Genomic DNA, 20540 nt, shown 5'->3' on the forward strand with positions numbered 1-20540 from the left:
AGTTAATTATCTTCACTGATGCTCAAATTATCCCATTTTTGGCTAGTAGGAGCCCCTTCTTGAGCATTCATGACCTGGCCTATGGTGTTTTGTAGCTTGTTTCCTGGTGTGACAAGATGTTCCAGACTATCTTGTATATTTTGTGCCCTACAGTCATTCTTCATGGAGTCCCTATTCCTTCTAGCAGGAAACAGTGTTGGGAGACCACAATCTGGGTATCAGGGACACTCTTGCTGTAGGGTAATCATCATTTCTAGGATTTCTCAGCAGACAGAGGTAGGAAGTGGTGTGTGTTGTTGTTGTTGTTGTTTGTTTTTGAGATGGAGTCTTGCTCTGTCACCCAGGCTGCAGAGCAGTGTTGTAATATCGGTTCACTGCAGCCTTTGCCTCCTGGGCGTGAGCCACCACGCCCGGCCTGCTCTATGTGATTTTTATTTGCAAATCAAACAGGCAAAATCTTTTAAAAAGAAAAAAGGAAATATGAATAGTGACTGGTGAAACTTTATGATGTTATGGAATTATTTAAGTGTAACAATGGTATTCTGTTTAGTTTCCTTATTTTAGTCCGGGCACGGTGGCTCATACCTATAATCCCAACACTTTGGGAGGCCAAGGCAGGCGGTTCACTTGAGGCCAGGTGTTTAAGACCAGCCTGGCCAACATGGAGAAACCCTATCTCTACTAAAAATTCAAAAAATGTGTTGGGTGTGGTAGCATACACCTGTAGTCCCAGCTACTTACTACGGCCTAGCGAATATTATATTTAAAAAATATAATATATATATTATATATATAAATATATATATTTTTTATATATATATATATTTATTTATTTATTTTTTAGTAGAGATGGGGTTTTGTCATGTTTGCCAGGCTGGTCTCAAACTCCTGGCCTCAAGTGATCTACTCACCTTGGCCTCTCAAAGTGCTGAGATTACAGGTGTGAGCCACCACTCCCTGCCTCCAAAGAAGCCTAACCTCTATTCTTTTCCCTTCTAGTCTGTTCCCTCCATTCCTGTATCAATTTTTAATCAATTTTAATCAATTTTTAATCTTACAGGCTTTCATCTATATAAACAAATGTTATACCAGTGATCCTCAAACTTGACTACCAGAATTACCTGGAGGGCCTGTTAAAACATAGATTGCTGGGTTTCTGATGTAGTAGGTCTTGGAGTAGGGCCTAGGAATCTGCATTTCTAACAAGTTCCCAAGTGATGCTGATGCTGCAGGTCCAGGACCACACTTTGAGAACCACAGTGCTGTACACACGCTTTTATCCACTCCCTTCCCCGAGGAGTGTATAAAGATTTTTTTTTTTTTTTTTGAGACAGAGTCTCACCCTAAGTCGCCCAGGCTTAGAGTCCGGTGGCGCAATCTCAGCTCACTGCAACCTCCGCCTCCTGTGCTCACGTGATTCTTCTGCCTCAGCCTACCTAGTAGCTGGAAATAAAGGTGCCTGCCACCACGCCTGGTTAATTTTTTGTATTTTTAGTAGAGATGGGGTTTCATCATGTTGGTCAAGTTGGTCTTGAACTCCTGATCTCAGGTAATCTGCCCACCTCGGTCTCCCAAAGTGCTGGGATTATAGGCGTGAGCCACCATGCCCGGCCAAGATATTCTTTACTGTTATTGCTTCACAGTACTTCATTATGTGGATACGAAAGTTGATTCAAACAGGTTCTTATTTAGGGACTTGGCTGTTTCTAGTCTTTTGCAGTAACAAACATTAAACAGTATTATGCTTACATGAATTTCTGTCAGTGTGTCCTTGGAATAGATCTCTCGATGTAGGACTGATGGGTGAAAGGGTGAATTCAGATGCTAGATACACAGCCCAATTCGTCTCCATAGGGGCCATGCCATTTTCTTTTCCTACAGTTGTGAGAGTGTCTGTTTCCCTGTGGCCTTGCCAACATTTCAAGCATTGTACCAAATTTTCAAGCACGCTATTTTAAAAAGTCTAAATTAGTTGCCAAGTTTTAAAAGTTGAATGATACAAATATTTTTATTTTGACCAGGCACGCTGGCTAACGCCTGTAATCCCAGCACTTTGGGAGGCTGAGGCGGGTGGATCACCCGAGGTCAGGAGTTCAAGACCAGCCTGACCAACATGGAGAAACCCCGTCTCTACTAAAAAAATACAAAATTAGCAGGGTGTGGTGGCACATGCCTGTAATCCCAGTTACTCGGAGGGCTGAGGCAGGTGAACCTGGGAGGTGGAAGTTGTGGTGAGCCGAGATCGCACCACTGCACTCCAGCGTGGGCGACAACAGCGAAACTCCGTCTCAAGAAGAAAAAAAAATATTTCAATTTCTAGCTTCTCCTGAAGAAGCATAAGACCCACCAGCCCTGGGCCTGCCATTTCACATGGCAATGACCATCCCCAGGAGACCAGGCAAACACCTCGATCGCTACAGACTCTACCTGGGCCCCTCTGTGCACCTGAGTTTGCTTATGGGTTCTTGAAGCCAGCTCTGGCTCCATGGATGAAAATGCCAGAGTGACTTACCCAAGGTCTATGAGCAAGCTAATGTACCAAATGGGGACTTTTCTCTGATTGGCTCATACTTTCTGAGTTTCTTGCTTTTTCTTTCCTGCCTCTTGCTATACTCAACCTGGAATAGAACAATATCAAGTTGACTTTCCTTACAATTTGGGACCTGCAGGATCATTTAAAATACAAATGAGAAAACAATGGTTTCAATGAAAGTAGGTTGACATTGCATAATATAGTGACCTACTTGTACCCAGCTATCATAAAACCTCACGACTTACGCACGATTGAATTTCTGTGCATTTTGTGATATTATGGTTCTATTCCTATTCTAAATTGGAGGGTTTTGATTTAAATCAGCTATATGTCCTTAATTGGAATTAAATGCAAGTTTGCCCTTAGGTTTGTGAAGCTCTGTGGACCTTACAAATGACGGTTTCATATAAAAATCAACAGTTCCTAGTTAGATACCATTATTTATTAAATATGCCACCCAAATCTGCTTAGAAGGATTTAGGGGAATGTGTTATACAAATATATACAAATTACAAGAAAATATATTCCTTCTAGTTCTTCAAATCTTTCAAATTGTAATTAGAGATGACACAGAAATGAGACATTTAATTATGAAAGAGCCAAAATATGATATAATCAGTGCTGACCAATCAAGCACATGGGTCCTTCAAATATTGATTGAATAGGAAGCCAAAGTAAAGCAATATGTATGATTTTAGGGTTTCTTCTGCCACAGGGTCCTCCTCTCCCTGATTCCTGAGAAGTTTTCACTGGACACTACAAGAAAGACTGAATATGTACATAGCATATGGGTAAGGTAACTTTGACTTAAATTCATGCTAATCATATGACTATCCAATATCCACACTTCCTTGAGGATAATTTTAGAAAGTGGGTGGTACATGTGCATGCTTTCGTGTGTGTGTGCATGTGTGTGTGTATATATGCATGTGTGTGTGTGCACACACACTTCCTGGGCTCTAAAAGGAAGAAGACACAACACAACGAGGGAGAGTAGGCAGCTAAGGGGAGGTTGAGGCTCTAAAGACAGACCTTGTCTCCCTCCTAAATGTTGCTCTGGGTCAGCCTTGCTGCCAGTCAAGAGGAGGGATGGGTGTGAAGGTGGAGTTTGTAAAAGCAGCAAAGTGAGCCATTCTAGGTGTTTCCAGGGACCTAAAACAGACAAAGGTTTACTGGAAGAAGGTTTGGCCTGCCCAGTAGGAAACTTTAATTTCCGTCCTTCGAGAGAACTGTGGGTTCATTCTTCTATGAGCATCAGGTAAAAAGTGACCATGCTCTCCATTTGTTGATAAGGACTTCTGTAACCTACACATACCATGACAGTAAGCAAGGTCAAAGATGAATCTCTGTGCAGGTCCCAGTGGTTCAGATAAAAGCAGAAGTCAACTGTCAGCTTCACCTCTTTCATTAATGGCCTCCCAATTAAAGCAATTTTCCATTCCTCCCTAGAGTTGAGCAGCTGGTTGTGTTTCAGAAGATGTAACATCTTCTAAATGTCAGGGTGCTGAGTGAAAGGCAGGCAGTGCCTGAGCCCAGCACTCCCTCACGATTCCCCGTTTCTATGCGAAAATGCAGAGTGCTCAAGTCAGTCTTCTAATTAAACTTGGCAATATTACAATGAAAAGGAAGATTTGGGAGTTGGCAACACGGCACATAAACAAACTTTTATGTGAATAATTAAGCGAGAGCTAAGCATACGCTGGAACATCTTTAATCAACTTGTGATTACAGTTACCAGTAAAAGCCCAAACATTTCCGAAAGCTTCTACGTTGTTTATGTGCTGTGGTTATTCTAACATATCTCCTTTGATATACTCAGCATATCTTTTTACCCATTTCGCCGCCTTTCATTTGTCTTCTTTTTTTCAAATCCCTGTCCAATTTTGACACAGGCAACTGTGAAAAGGATTGTAAGTTTAAGCTTACACATGGGTAAACGTGTGTGCACTAACATTTTACATGTGAACACACACACACAAAGTCAGGAGAGTTTTATATACGAGCCCATGGATTGCCTTTAAGGAACTTTGCTCCAATAAAAACCAGGGTGTTGTGTTTGGAAGCCATCCGGATGGATCTGCCGCCATCAGAAATGACCCTGTGGAACAGTCCAGAGCCAGGTCAGACTGGAACCACGTCTCCCAGTTCACACCCGACTCCGGAGCTCGAAATACAGTGCTAATTCCCAGTGGGTCTCAGAGCGCCATCATGAACTTTTATTAAACCTTCGTGCATTTCAAACTACAACTGCAGAAACCACATGAAAGTTTGCTGCAAAACAATTTCTGCTAAAGGCTTTCCAAAGCTGTTGAATGTTTAAGATAATTTAAACAAGACAGGAATCTTTATATACTAGGTAGCATGCTGAGAAAGTAATGTAGGAAAGGCTCGCCGGGTAGGTTTCAGAATTCCATCTCCTATTCCAGTTCAGAGGACGAGCTCACTGTCATTTAAGCTTTGAAAGTCAAATCCTTTCCTTGTATTTTTTGAAACCATTGATGCAGCTTAAGAAAACAGTGGAAGAGTACATTTTTTAAAATGCAGGAGATTAATTCTGCGTCTCTCTATCCCTCAAAAGATAATTATCTATATTAAAGATAATCACAGAGACTAGGCTAGTGCCACATATATTATACGTAAAATATTTAGATTCTCTTGGACTTTCACTGAAACTAACCTTTCACTTTCACTAAACTAAAATAGTTTAGTGGTGTTTTATATTTTTCTAACATTCATCTTCTTTTTTTTCTTTTGAGACAGAGTCTTGCTCTTGTCACCCAGGCTGGTGTGCAATGGCATTATATTGGCTCCCACTGCAACCTCCACCTCCCGGGTTCAAGTGATTCTCCTACCTCAGCCTCCCGAACAGCTGGGATTACAGGCATGTGCCACCACACTGGCTAATTTTTGTATTTTTAGTAGAAACGGGGTTTCTGCTGGGCGCGGTGGCTCACGCCTGTAATCCCAGCTCTCAGGGAGGCAGAGGCGGGAGGATAGCTTGAGCCCAGGAGTTCGAGACCTGCCTGGGTAATATAGCGAGACCCCGTTCTCCACAAAAAGGAAAAAAAAAAAAAAAGACATTTTAACTTTAAAATGAAAAATTCTGTACTCTGTATCTGTCTCAGTTGGCCCAGAAGGATGAACCCTGCTTACCTTGGACACAAAACACTCTGCTATGGCCACAGGATCATTTTCACAGTTTTCCAAATCTTGCAGAAGTTCACTAATAAAAAAATAACAGCCAGGAAGTATTAGATTGTAGTCTTCTGGGTGAGTATATTTTGTATAATTTAAAAGTTTAAACATTTCCATGGTATTTACAAGGAATCATATAATTGGATAACTGAGGACCTGCTGTCATTGTATCCAATGATACAATGTTTACAATGATACAATGATACAATATAAGGGACTTGCCCAAGGTCATGCTGGAGCAGGGGATTAAACCCAGGTCGAACTCGTAGTTCTCCCACCAGAGCTAAGCCCTGCTTACCTTTAAGTTTGGCAGACATTTGTCATCATCTACATGAATGCTCATTGATGCTCATTCAGACATCAAATAGCTGCCTGGGTACCAGGTACAGTGTAAAGGATTAGGAACACATCAGTGAGCAAAGTGAGATATGGGCTCTCGGGGGTCCCCAACCTTTTTGGCACCAGGGATCGGTTTCGTGGAAGACAACTCTTCCACAGACTGGATTGTGGGGATGGTTTTGGGATGATTCAAGCATATTACACTTACGGTTAGATTCTCATAACCTAGATCCCGCGCATGCACAGTTCACAGACTGGTATTGGTCTGTGACCTAGGCGTTGGGGACTACGTGGCTCTGGTCTTATGGAGCGTCCAATCCATTGGAAGAGTCAGGCATTCAATGAAACATCACACTAACCAATACAAAATTATAATAGAGATAGTGCTTTAAAGGAGAGATATGTTGGGGAGGGAAATATCTTTCCTCAAATGTAAACCCACTTTTTTTTTTTTTTTTTTACTGGGAGTATCATTATTTTAAGTAACAGCATAATACTTCATTGTGTGACTGTACCATAATTAATTCAATGAATCTCACACTGTTGGATAAAATTCTATATATGGTATTGATGGGTCAAAGAATATTCTTAGTGTAAATGTTAACACATTTCTAAATTGCACTCCACATGAGTTATATTAATATACACTTTACTATGCTAAGTGTTTATTTTAATGAGCCATATGTTATATATTTAATAAAAAGTGAAGTAGTTCTACAGGAATTATGATAAAAACAAGCAGTTTCTGGTTCTCTGCTTCTCATTCTTGATGGGCACTGCCCAGAAGCATTTCTGATTCTTTGGGCTGTTTCTGCTCTAAGAAGGTCCATGTCTCTAAGCATGCTGATAATGTGTTCTCATTATTTTTCAGTTTTAGATATTATTTACTTCTCAGTTTCCCCAAACTTACCCTTTTGTCTTCTCAATAGTTCTAATATGTCTCTCTCTCTCTCTCTCTTTTTTTTTTTTTAAATTTTAGAGACAGGGTCTCACTCTGTCAACCAGGCAGGTCCTCCTGGGCTCAAGTGATCTTCCTGAAGTGTTAGGTAGTGTGAGCCACTGTGCCCAGCCTTCTCAACTAGTTCTGTTATGTAATTTGATTCGATTAAATGTCAGAATTTACATCTTTAAGACTATGTAAGTATTATGCCCTGTTAGCCTTACAGTATACCATGATTTCATTTCCTTTCTTAGAGAACCATGTTTTCCCTGGAGTTAAAATTGTTTCTTTTTTTTTTCCTTTTTTCAAGATAAACACTATTAATTTATTAGCAAGTTGTGTGCCAGAAGTATAAGTCTTGTCTCACTGTGTTCAAATATATATTCTATGGTTTGCACTTCTTTCTTGGTGACCTCTGCTCCAACCTGGACAGGCTGCTCTCCAGGCCTGCTGGTTCTTTCATCAACACCTTCCTAATGCTAGCCTTCGCTAGTCTCCTGTATTGCCATTTCCAATGTATTCCTTCCTTTGGGAGATTATAAAATTGAGCAATAGCTTTCTGAGTATGAGTAACAGGAGGTATGCTTTCTGAGACTCTTTCCATTTCAAAAATGCTCTCCCTTCACACTTGGCTAATAATGTCAGTAGATATAAAAGTCTTGGTTGGAAGTAATTTTCTCGGAGTATTCAGGGAGCTATTTGTCTACCTGTTGATTTATAGATTCTAATGCTGCTATTGAGATTCCAGTATCATTCTGATCCCCAGCCCATTCTGAAAGCTTTCAGAGTTTCTCTTAGTTGACATAATTACAAAATTTTGTGGTAACAGGCTTTGGGTGGGTCTTTTTCATGCACTGAGCCAATGTACAAATTTGGGAAATGATCTGGATAGCAGTTCTCCAAGTGTGGTCTAAGGACCCCTGGGGTTCCTGAGACGAGACCCCTTTAGGAGGTCCACAAGGTTGGACCTCATAAAAAATACTGGGACATTATTAAATTTTTAAACTTTCATTCTCTCATGAGAGTACAGTGAACTTTTCCAGAGGCTACATGACGTGTGATATCACAACAGATGGAAACTTGAAGCAGACATGAGAATTCAGTTGTCTTCTAGTAAGTCAGGCAGTAAAAAGATCTGTGAAAATGTAAAACAGTTCCAAAACAAACAAAAAAATTTAGTGGAAAAAGTAGTAAAATTATTTTTCTAGAAATATGTGGACTTGTTTCTTTTTTAGTATTAAATAAATAGATATCTTAACAGGTTCTCAGTTTTCATTTCTAACGTGGCAAACAAAACATAATAAAACACAAACAAAAAAGCTTTTTGGGTCCTTCGTAATTTTTAAGCATGTAAGAGATCCTGGACCAAAACACTTGAGAATCTCTGCTCCTGGATGGGTGTGGTGGCTCATGCCTATAATCCCAGCACTCTGGGAGGCCGAGGCGGGCATATCACCTGAGGTCAGGAGTTCGGGCCCAGCATGGCCAACACGGTGAAACCCCATCTCTACTAAAAAATTCAAAAATTAGCCGGGTGTGGTGGTGCACACCTGCAGTCCCAGCTACTCGGGAGGCTGGGGCAGGAGAATCGCTTGAGCCTGGGAGGCGGAGATTGCGGCGAGCCGAGATTGCTCATTGCACTTCAGCCTGCATGTCAAAAGTGAGACTCCATATAAAAAAAAAAAAGAAAAAAAAGAAAAATCTCTGCTTGTGAATTATGTCTTTGATATTTCCTTCCTTCTAGTTTTAAAGTTCCTATTATTCACATATTGAATATCCTGGTTTAATATGCTAATTTTCCTTATTTTTCCTCTTCTATTTTCTATCTTCCTGTTTATTGCTCCATTTTTTTGGTGGGGAGAGACCTCCACTTTATTTCCCATCTATTTTTTCCCCCATTTCTTGTATTGACTTTTTGTTTGTTTCAATCATCAGATTTTCAATTTCAAAGTTGTTTTTTTTTTGAGACGGAGTCTCACTCTGTCACCCAGGCTGGAGTACAGTGCCACCATCTCCACTCACTGCAAGCTCTACTTCCCGGGTTCACGCCATTCTCCTGCCTCAGCCTCCCGAGTAGCTGAGACTACAGGTGCCTGCCACCACGCCCAGCTAATTTTTTGTATTTTTAGTAGAGACGGGGTTTCACCGTGTTAGCCAGGATGGTCTTGATCTCCTGACCTCGTGATCCGGCTGCCTTGGCTTCCCAAAGTGCTGGGATTACAGGCGTGAGCCACCGCACCTGGCCTCAAAGTTGTTTTTTTTAAAACATGCTTTTTGGATGTTTCTTGCTTATGCTTCTGTTCTTATTTCATGGGTGCAAAATCTTCCCTTATTTCCAAAGATGCCATGATGATGATAATGATTTTGTACTTTTCTTTCCTGTTCTTTGTTTTCTGCTGAGCTCCCTTTTTGATGATTTTAGCTTCTGTCATTCATATTAGATACTGCTCTCAAATTCTGAGTATCTTCATTTGTCCTTTCATATTTGAAAATGAGCCACAACGTCAATCATGAACTCTTCACAGGGATGGAGTTTATCGTGTGGTGTTCCTCATTCCAAGGCAGTGGTTCTGAAACTTTTGGCGTCAGGACCTGTTTATACTCTTAAAAAATTTAGTGAGAAGAGTAGCATTATTTCCCATTTTTGCAAATTTTTAATCTCTAACTTAATAGAACATAGCTGGATTCTCATATCTGCTTCTGCATTCTATCTGTTGCAATCTGTTGTTCTGGTTGAAGTATATAGGAAAAAAAAATCCAGCCTCACACAGATATGTCACTAGAAAAGGAAAGAGTATTTTAATGGCCTTTCCAATTAAGTATGGATAGTCCACTAATATCCTTCATATTACACTGAAACTCAGCAAGCGGTAATGGGTTAAACACCTGTTTGAGTCTGACACCACATCAATGCACTATACTGTTACTTTATTTTATTTTATTATTATTATTATTTTTTTGAGACAGAGTCTCGCTCTGTTGCCCAAGCTGGAGTACAATGATGTGATCTCGGCTCACTGTAACCTCCACCTCCCGGGTTCAAGCAATTCTCCTACCTCAGCCTCCCACCATCACGCCCAGCTAATTTTTGTATTTTTAGTAGAGATGGGGTTTCACCATGTTGGCTGGGCTGGTCTTGAACTCCTGGCCTGAAGTGATTGGCCTGCCTCAGCCTCCCAAAGTGCTGGGATTACAGATGTGAGCCACCACACCTGGCTACTGAACCATTACTTTAAAATCCAGTGGCTTATCTTGTATTTAGAAAGGATCTTTTAATACAGTCCCAATTCCAAACATTTTTCTCCATATTCCTATAAAACACTCCCTTTGTAAGATCAGAAAATATAGTGCTGATATTTATACCATTTTCTTTTATAGAAAGATGGGTGTGATTAAATTAACTCTTTTCCCATTTAGAAAAAAAAGTTCAGCTCTCTGCCAATACTCTTTTAATTTTACATAAGCATGCTCTTTGAGGTTGAAGCTAATCTGACTGGTTTTCTTTTCTTTTGTTTTTTTGGAGATGGAATCTCGCTTCTTCACCCAGACTGGAGCGCAATGGCACGATCTTGGCTCACTACAACCTCCACCTCCCAGGTTCAAGAAGTTCTCCTGCCTCAGCTTCCCCGTAGCTGGGATTACAGCCTTGTGCCACCACGCCCAGCTAATTTTTGTATTTTTAGTAAAGATGGGGTCTCACCCTGTTGACCAGGCTGGTCTCGAACTCCTGACCTCCAGTGATCCACCCACCTCGGCCTCCCAAAGTGCTGGGATTACAGGCATGAGCCACCGTGCCCGGCCTAATCTGATTTCCAATGTGAAAATAAAATATAAAAACTGTTCTCGGCTGGACGCAGTGGCTCATGCCTGTAATCCCAGCACTTTGGGAGGCCAAGGCAGGCAGATCACGCATTCAGGAGTTCGAGACCAGCCTGGCCAACATGGTGAAACTCTGTCTCTACTAAAAATAAAAAAATTAGCTGGGCGTGCTGGTGCACGTCTGTAATCCTAGCTACTCAGGAGGCTGAGGCAGGAGAATTGCTTGAAACCAGGAGGCAGAGGTTACAGTGAGCTGAGACAGTGCCACTGTACTCCAGTTTGGGCGACAGAGTGAGACTCTGCCTCAGAAAACAAAACAAAACAAAACAAACACCACCAACAACAAAACCTGTCCTTGGAGTTATCTCTAAACAGAACATCACAATCATCTGAATCATCAGAATCATCTATGTCAGAGAAATTGGATTCATCAGTTGAATCTTTGGCCAACAACCATTCAAGAACGACATTAACATCCTGCGTAGGAATGCTGTGTTTTCTAGGATTTGACATTTTCAGCAATCGAGAATAACTATATTTTGTAAATAGAAATACCACTACTAAAAACAGAATGCTATAAAGAGAATGATGTCTTTTGTTTCCAAAGTCGATATAGTGGAGTGATGTGAAAATAATAATAAAAGCGAGATATGTCATGGTAAAGTTATCTTGGGGTAAACGCTGCACCTGTGAGCACCGCTGTCCAGTATTCTCAGGGCAAATAGGAAAAGGGTTTAAGGAGAGTTGAAACTGCATCATTCTGACCTGAATACTGGATGAGATAAGACAAAAGGTCTAAGAAAGTAATAGCCAGAGGACCGGGTGCGGTGGCTCATGCCTGTAATCCCAACACTTTGGGAGGCCGAGGCGGGCAGATCATGAGGTCAGGAGTTCGAGACTAGCCTGGCCAATATGGTGAAACCCTGTCTCTATTAAAAATACAAAAATTAGCCAGGCATGGTGCTACTCGGGAAGTTGAGGCAGAAGAATCACTTGAAACTGTGAGGTGGAGGTTGCAGTGAGCTGAGATCATGCCACTGCACTCCCGCCTGAGCGAGAAAGTGAGCCTCTGTCTCAAAATAAAATAAAATAAAATAAAATAAAATAAATAAAATAAAATAAAAAGAAAAAGAAAAAATAAGAAAAAGAAAATAATAGCCAGAGAAACATTTTTGGGCCAGTATTTTCCATTAGTAGAGGATGGGGTGCTCTGGATGTACTGTATCCTGGTCTTTCAGCGTAGGCCCTCTCTTAGCAGGGAAGAACTGTGAGCAGACTCCATCATGTTATTTCTTTCTTTTTATTTTTGAGACAGAGTCTCGCTCTGTTGCCCAGGCTGGTGTGCGGGTGGTGCGATCTCGGCTCACTGCAACCTCCACCTCCCAGGTTCAAGCAATTCTCCCTCAGCCTCCTGACTAGCTGAGACTACAGGTGCCCGCCACCACACCTGACTAATTTTTTTGTATTTTTCGTAGAGACAGGGTTTCACCGTGTTAGCCAGGATGGTCTTGATCTCCTGACCTCATGATCCACCGGCCTCAGCCTCCCAAAGTGCTGAGATTACAGGCATGAGCCACCGCGCCCGGCCTTGTTATTTCTCATAGTACAACAGAAACACTTCTTGGCAGGCCAGGCATGGTGGCTCACACCTGTAATCTTAGCACTTTGGGAGGCTGAGGCAGGTGGATCACCTGAGGTCAGGAGTTTGAGACCAGCCTGACCAACATGGTGAAACCCTGTCTCTACTAAAAATACAATTAGCTGGGCATGGTGGCGCACGCCTGTAATTCCAGCTACTCGTGGGGCTGAGGCAGGAGAATCGCTTCACCAAAGAGGCAGAGGTTGCAGTGAGCTGAGGTCACGCCACTGCACTCCAGCCTAGACAACAGAACAAGACTGTCTCAAAAAACCAAAACAACACAAAACCTTCTTGACAATCTTTAACCCCCTATGTTTTAAACTGAATGTCCAGATTGCCTCCAAGCCTTAGTTCCATCTCATGAGAGGACGTGCTGGTAGGAGGCAGTGTCTCAGGGGACCCAGCCAGGCTCCAAGTGTACCTCACCTGTGAATGAATGCCTGGCACTCGTTGCTCAAGAATCACAGAGCTGGGAGGGCACTCAGATACCTTCAGTTCCGACCCCTAATTTCTTTCTTTTTTTTTTTTTTTTTTGAGACGGAGTCTCACTGTGTCGCCCAGACTGGAGTGCAGTGGCGCGGTCTTGGCTCACTGCAAGCTCCACCTCCTGGATTCTCGCCATTCTCCTGCCTCAGCCTCCTGAGTAGCTGTGACTACAGGTGCCCACCACCATGCCCGGCTAATACTTTGTATTTTTAGTGGAGACAGGGTTTCACTGTGTTAGCCAGGATGGTCTCTGTCTCCTGACCTCGTGATCTGCCCGCCTCAGCCTCCCAAAGTGCTGAGATGACAGATGTGAGCCATGAAGCCCGGCCTCGACCCCTAATTTTAAGGTGAGGAAACCATGGCTTGTTAAAGGAGGTAGCTTACCTTAGGTCAGACTGCTAATAATGCATGGCCACAGCCATGGTTAGATTCTGAATCCCAGTCCCATACTCTCCTAGAAACACATCTATTGAAAGAATTGTTTGCTGTTCCACTCAAGGCTGAGGGCCAGACTCCACACTGTCATATCTACAACATGGTACTGCCTACCAGACAGGTCTTATTTGAGTTACCTGGTCAACTTTCCTTTACAACCCTTTTCTAAAACAGGATAAACACAATAAAAATGGGACCAGTAAAGAGGAAGTAATGGCTTTCTCTCATGCTCTTGTCACTGGGGCTATCATCCCCATGAAGCTGTTCCTATCCACTTTGTTTGCTTGCTACATAATACGCAATTGCTAAAAGACTGGATGTCAGGCAAGGAGGTTACAGGGGTAAAGAAAGTGGACAAAGGCCCTGTCCCATGTGTTTATGTTCTGACCACAGGCGAAAAGTACGAATAAGTGCAAATAAACAACATAATACCACATTGTACTATGTGATATGAAGGAAACAGAGGGTAGTATGATAGAGAGCAACTGAGGCTGGGCAAGGGTGAAAGAAGGTTAGGACAGTCAGGGAAGGTTCTCTGAGGAGGTGATATTTGAGTGCAGGAAGACTTGGAAAAGAAAGTAATTTAAGAATGTGATTGCAGGCCAGGTACAGTGGCTCATGCCTATAGTACCAACACTTTGGGAGGTCAAGGTAGGTGGATCACCTAAGGCCAGGAGTTTGAGACCAAGCTGGTCAACATGGTGAAGTTCCCTCTCTACTAAAAATACAAAAATTAACCAGGTATGGTGGTGAGCGCCTGTAATCCCAGCTACTTGGGAGGCTGAGGAGGGAGGGGCGCTTGAACCTGGGAGGTGGAGGATGCACTGAGCCTAGATTGCACTACTGCACTCCAGCCTGGGCAACAGAGAGAGACTCTGTCTCAAAAAAAAGAATGGGATTGCAAACCAGGATAGAATGAGCTTGGTGGGTTCTCCTGTGAGGTATACAAAGGAACCCACAGTGGCTGGAATTTGGTGGGCAACAGAGAGTGTGGCGGGATAGAGGAAGACATCTCGCTATAAAAGATATGCAAACACACAAAGTACTATGGGAGCACAGTCAGGGCCCGGAATGCAGTGCATCAGCCACTGAAGACAATCCTAAATACCAGACACAGGACAATTCTACAGTTACAGTCTCAGCGGGTGGAGACTATGGATTTCTCATTGAATCAGTCATGTGCACTAGGATGTGCATCAGTGTGGCTAATGTGCAACTGCACATGTGTACCAGGACTGCATCAGTGTGGCTAATGTGCAACTGCACATGTGCACCAGGACTGCATCAGTGTGAGTAATGTGCAGCTGCACATGCGCACCAGGACTGCATCAGTGTGGCTAATGTGCAACCGCACATGTGCACCAGGACTGCATCAGTGTGGCTAATGTGCAGCTGCAAATGTGCACCAGGACTGCATCAGTGTGAGTAATCTGCAACTGCATATGTGCACCAGGACTGCATCAGCGCGAGTAATGTGCAATTGCACATGTGCCCCAGGACTGTATCAGTGTGAATAATGTACAACTGCACATGTGCACCAGGATTGCATCAGTGTGAGTAATGTGCAACTGCACATGTGCACCAGGACTGCATCAGCGTGAGTAATCTGCAACTGCATATGTGCACCAGGACTGCATCAGCGTGAGTAATGTGCAACTGCACACGTGCACTAGGACTGCATCAGCGTGAGTAATCTGCAACTGCATATGTGCACCAGGACTGCATCAGCATGAGTAATGTGCAACTGCACATGTGCACCAGGATTGCATCAGTGTGAGTAATGTGCAACTGCACATGTGCACCAGGATTGCATCAGTGTAATGTGCAACTGCACATGTGCACCAGGACTGCATCAGTGTGGCTAATGTGCAACCCCACATGTGCACTAGGAGTAAGAAATAACTCACAGATTGTGTTTTGTATTCAATGAGTCATCTTGCCTTCAGGATTTGGATGTTTTCTCTTTTCCTTGAGTAATTATTTTAAATATTTTCTCCTTTTTGAGTAGGACTGTTAAAACAATTATAAAATTTCCTACTTGAGCTCAGGTCCCTTAGTTGGGTGGGAAATGAGAGGAAACACTGTTCTCTTTTACAGAATATATCCCATGTGAAGCTTTTCTGACCCCTGATGTGAACTTTGAGGCAGGAATTGTATTATGACCTTGAATCTTCTATCGCTTTACACTGAGAGAGATTCAAGGATGTGGTCCCTCCCCTTCCGGTCTGAGCAGCACTTCCTTTTCCCATTGCCTAATCAGCTGGCATTTTAACCCACTGCATCCACAGAGACACATATGCACGGAAGAGAAATTACTGCAATAATTTCACTCATACTTTCCAGGCACTGTTCTAGAAAAGTCCAGTTGAAAAAAGTGTGGGCAAAAATATCTCTGCCATTGTGCAGAAGTCAGACATTTTGGTGGTATGAAAATGCACTAAAAAAGAAAATGATTCCACCTTCCTTTGCCTTGCTGTTGTACGAATCCCATGATTTCACTCCCTAAATTACATTGCAAGGGGAAGAAATAGCGTGGCCCAAAGAATTTCTTTCGTCTTTAGACATGTGTTAGTTGCTCTGTAAAGTTCCCCTCAGACAAAATTAATTGCACATTCCTCAGCATTCTCAAAGCATTCTGTTCCTTCCTTGATTATGTGGCTTATTGCCTCTGTTGTACAATGGTGTCATTCATCCTTACACTATTAGACTAGTCCAGGGTTTCATGCAGACTAATGACTCAACATAGGTATACTGAATAAAGAAAAGAGTTGACGGTAAATGGAAGGTTTTACTCTGATCTCCTGAGGGAAGGAGAGAGCATAGATGATTTTAATCTCCTAAGAAACAATTGAATGTCTAAAATCAGACATTCAACATGGAGGAATGATCTTTATTTCCTCAGTCTTCATTCTTAAAGAAAGGCTCAAATTACCATTTAGGTAACGTTTCTGTATTCCAAGACAGGGGTACTTTCTTTTTAAAACTTGGCATTTCTTTCTTGGTTTGCAGTAAAACACGTTTTTGGATTTTTGGGGGCTGACTCAAATGAGGAAAGTGGTTTCTTTTGACTAACCCAATTTCCTGACCTTGTGGTTATTTATTCCAGACACCAAACCAGAGACTTAAATTTCTAGGTTATCATAGGGATGGTAAGAGAAAGAGATATTTAGGTATCAAAAAGTACACAAAAATAAATTTTCAATTGTATTCCAAAACATTTCATGATGGAAGATTTTGTGAAATAGCAATTTAAATCTAGACATATACCAATACTGACCAAAGATAGGACAAAGAAAGAAATTATATACTATTGTCATTTATGAACATACCTGAAAAAATTATTTTAAAAATATAAATAAATTGGGCTGGGCACAGTGGCTCCCATCCCAGCACTTTGGGAGGCTGAGGTGGGTGGATCAAGGAGTTCGTGACCAACCTGGCCAACATGGTGAAATCCCGTCTCTACAAAAACACAAAAATCAGCTGGGCATGGTGGCATGTACCTGTAGTCCCAGCTACTTGGGATGCTGAGGCAGGAGACTCACTTAACCCGGGAGATGGAGGCTGCAGTGACCCAAGATCGCGCCACTGCACTCCAGCCTGGATGACAGAGTGAGACTCTGTCTCAAAAAAAATCAAACTAATCAGTGCCTAAATATACAAAACATCGTGACTAGGTAGGTTTATTCTAGTAATGTTACATATGATTCAAATCACATCCCCTATTAATATTTACCACATTATGAATAGAAAGAGTAAAATCATATGCTAACTTTATTAAAGGCATACTAAACATTGAATAAAATTCAATATTCACAATAAAATCTTAGCAAAATAGGAAAAGTGTTTGTCTAAATCCATAGCAAACATCACACTTAAGGGCAAAACATTCCTGCTAATGCCAAAAAGAAGATAAGGATGTCAACATCTGAACAATATTGTATAGGAAGACTTGCCCAAAGCAATAAGACATGAAAAAGACAATAAAGGGTAGAAGAATTGTAAAAGATGACAAAAAAGCTTCCTCGTTTTCAGACATCATTGTCTACATAGAAATCCAAGAGATCTATGAACCACTCTTAGAACAGGAAAGTTGAGAAAGTTTGTTACAGTTTTGACATATAAAAATCAAAAGCTTGCTAGATGAGAATAATAGCCAATTTAAACAATAGAAAAAATGTTCTAGTCCAAATAACATCAAAAGCTATAAGCATCTAGGAATAAAGTTTTAAAAGTCACATGTATTAAAAAAACATAAAAGTTACATGTATGAATGTGATGGAGAAATTATAAAACATTAAAGAAAATTTTAAAGGCTTGCTTGAAGACATATGTTTATGGATGGGATGACAGTAATGTAAAGATGTCAATTCTGTTGAAATTAATCTATAAAATTTAATGCAATTTCAATAAAAATCCCAATAGAGGCTGGGTGTGGTGGTTCAAGCCTATAATCCCAGCACTTTGGGAGGCTGAGACGGGCGGATCACGAGGTCAGGAGATAGAGACCATCCTGGCTAACACGGTGAAACCCCGTCTCTACTAAAAAACACAAAAAAACACAAAAAAAACTAGCCGGGAGAGGTGGCGGGCACCTGTAGTCCCAGCTACTCGGGAGGCTGAGGCAGGAGAATGGCGTGAACCCGGGAGGCGGAGCTTGCAGTGAGCTGAGATCCGGCCACTGCACTCCAGCCTGGGTGACAGAGTGAGACTCTGTCTCAAAAAAAAAGAAAAAAAAAAAATCCCAATAGAGTAGTTCAAAGAAATAACAAATTAAAAAAAAAATTCCTTGACAGTGCAGAGTCAAGAAAAGCTAAGCCAGTGTTGAAGAAAAGCAACGTATGTGGGCTTGATGATCAAAACAGTGTGGTATGGGACAAGAATGGGCGGGCCAGTGGAAGAGAATACAGACCCACACATCCATGTAAGTCTTTTTATTTTTATTTTTTGAGATGGAGTCTCACACTGTCACCCAGGCTGCAGTGCAGTGGCAAAATTTTGGTTCACTGCAGCCTCTGCCTCCCAGGCTCAAGCAATTCTCCTGCCTCAGCCTCCTAAGTAGCTGAGATTACAGGCGCTTGCCGCCACACCTGGCTAATTTTTGTATTTTTGGTAGAGACAGGGTTTCGCTGTATTAGCCAGGCTGGTCTCAAACTCCTAACCTCAGGTGATCCACCTGCCTTGGCCTCCCAAAGTACGGGGATTACAGACGTGAGCCACTGCACCCAGCTGAGAGAAGTACTTTTAAAATCAGTGGCTAGCCACATGAAAATAAGAGTTTAGATTTCCTAGCATACACCATGCCTCCATCAGTGTTAGGCACATTAAGGACAAATGTGAAAGACAAAATTTTAAGACTTTTAGAAAAAAATAGAGTATATTATGCCCTGAGATTGAAAGGACTTTAAAAAAAAAAAAAACACACACACACACACAACATAAAACCTACATACTATAAAAAGTATACTTAGTGTAGTCGAACTTACACATTATACAATTTGTTTTCAAATAAACCACAATTAAAGTTAAAAGGCATGTCTCATGGTAGGAGATATTTACATCTCACATAATCTGCAAAGATCACTAGCCAGAATTCATCAAGAACTCCTATATAACAATAAGAAAAAGAAATATCCCAATAGAACAACGGGCAATGGATATGAGCCAGAAAACTGCAGAAGAAATAAAAATGGCCAACAAGAAAAGATGCTCAATCTTAACGCAATTGGCAAAATGCAAAGACAGATCATCACCAATGGATAATACATAGCAGTTAAATGAACTAGAGCTATAAATCCCAAAAACAATGTTGAGTGAAAATCACCTATAAGTTGACACCATGTATGCCATGTTTGAAATAGGTGCATGTGACTTCTTTCATTTTTTTGAGACAGGGTCTTGCTCTGTTGCCCAGGCTGGAGAGCAGTGGTGCCATCATAGCTCACTGCAGTCTCAAACTCCTGAGCTCAAGTGATCCTCCTGCCTCAGTCTCCTGTGTAGTAGGACCACAGGCATGTGCCAGCACGTCCTGCTAACTTTTTGATTTTTTGTAGAGATGGGATTTTGCCATGTTGCCCAGGCTGGTCTCAAACTCCTTGGCTCAAGCAGTCCTCCCACCTGGGCCTCCCACAGCATGTTACACATGTTAAATAAATACTCGTATATATAGTAATGGCAACAAAACCATGCTTGGGAAGGAAACACCAAGTTTTGGATGGCAGTTCCAGCACAGTTGTGTACTAAGCCAGATTCCACTGGCTTCCCTGAGCCAATTCTGCACATCTCTTCTTAATTCCATGTTCATGATGTTGTGTTAGTAATTTGAAATCTGCTGTGATGGGAGTGTTTATACCACAGAAATCAAAAAACATTATAAATTCCAGATCCTCCCTCCCCTTTCCCCATGCTGGAGAACTGGTTTACCAACACATCAGTGTGCCATTCCTCACGGAGCGGAATGTGACCGGGGAAGGGGATATAACTGGATTCAATATCGTTTATAATGTCTTTATGCTTCAAACAAATTTTAAAGCAAATAAGGCACAAAGAAAGGAGTAATATGACAGACTCCCATAAGCCACGCCCGACTCTCTGACAGAATGTCTTTCTGTGCTTTTCTGTATTTTGGAAATCTTCGCTGAAAAAAGAAACCTAGTCAGTTGAATTTTTCAGGCCAGCATAATACCATTTCTTTATGCTCTCTTTAATTTTAGATTTAAGTCTTGCCTAGTTGGTCACAGTATTATTATATTATTTTGAAAAACTTGGACCTGAACTAACAGAAGCTGAAAGTTATTATTTCAAGCCCCAACCACAGATTTGCCAGATAGGTGTATCTTTGAAATTGACACACCTATCGATTGGTTGAACCCGGGAGGTGGAGGTTGCAATGAGCCGAGATCGCACCACTGCACTCCAGCCTGGGTGATACAGTGAAACTGTGCCTCAGAGAAAAAAAAAAGAGAGGGAAAAGAACAGAGACGTAATTCAGGAATGTAAATCTCAGTCACCACCTAACTTCTGCAGATTGGGGTCCACTGCAAAGATCACTTCTTGCTAACTCGTTTGTTCGTTTGTTCATTCATTCATTCGAGATGGAGTCTCACTCTGTCATCCAGGCTGGAGTGCAGTGGCATGATCTTGGCTCACTGCAA

General features: G+C 41.8%; 1 protein-coding gene across 1 annotated transcript in view; it reads right to left on the minus strand.

The window, feature by feature from the left end:
- The window catches only part of PLEKHG1 (pleckstrin homology and RhoGEF domain containing G1), a 156356-nt gene that overhangs the window by 49052 nt on the left and 86764 nt on the right, over positions 1-20540 (minus strand). The window contains exon 4 of the mRNA XM_025384161.1: positions 5687-5756. Within this exon, the coding sequence (XP_025239946.1) occupies positions 5687-5756 (70 nt within the window). The remainder of the gene's footprint in view (positions 1-5686; positions 5757-20540) is intronic.

Source organism: Theropithecus gelada, chromosome 4, assembly GCF_003255815.1.
Source record: "Theropithecus gelada isolate Dixy chromosome 4, Tgel_1.0, whole genome shotgun sequence".
Lineage (NCBI taxonomy): Eukaryota > Metazoa > Chordata > Mammalia > Primates > Cercopithecidae > Theropithecus > Theropithecus gelada.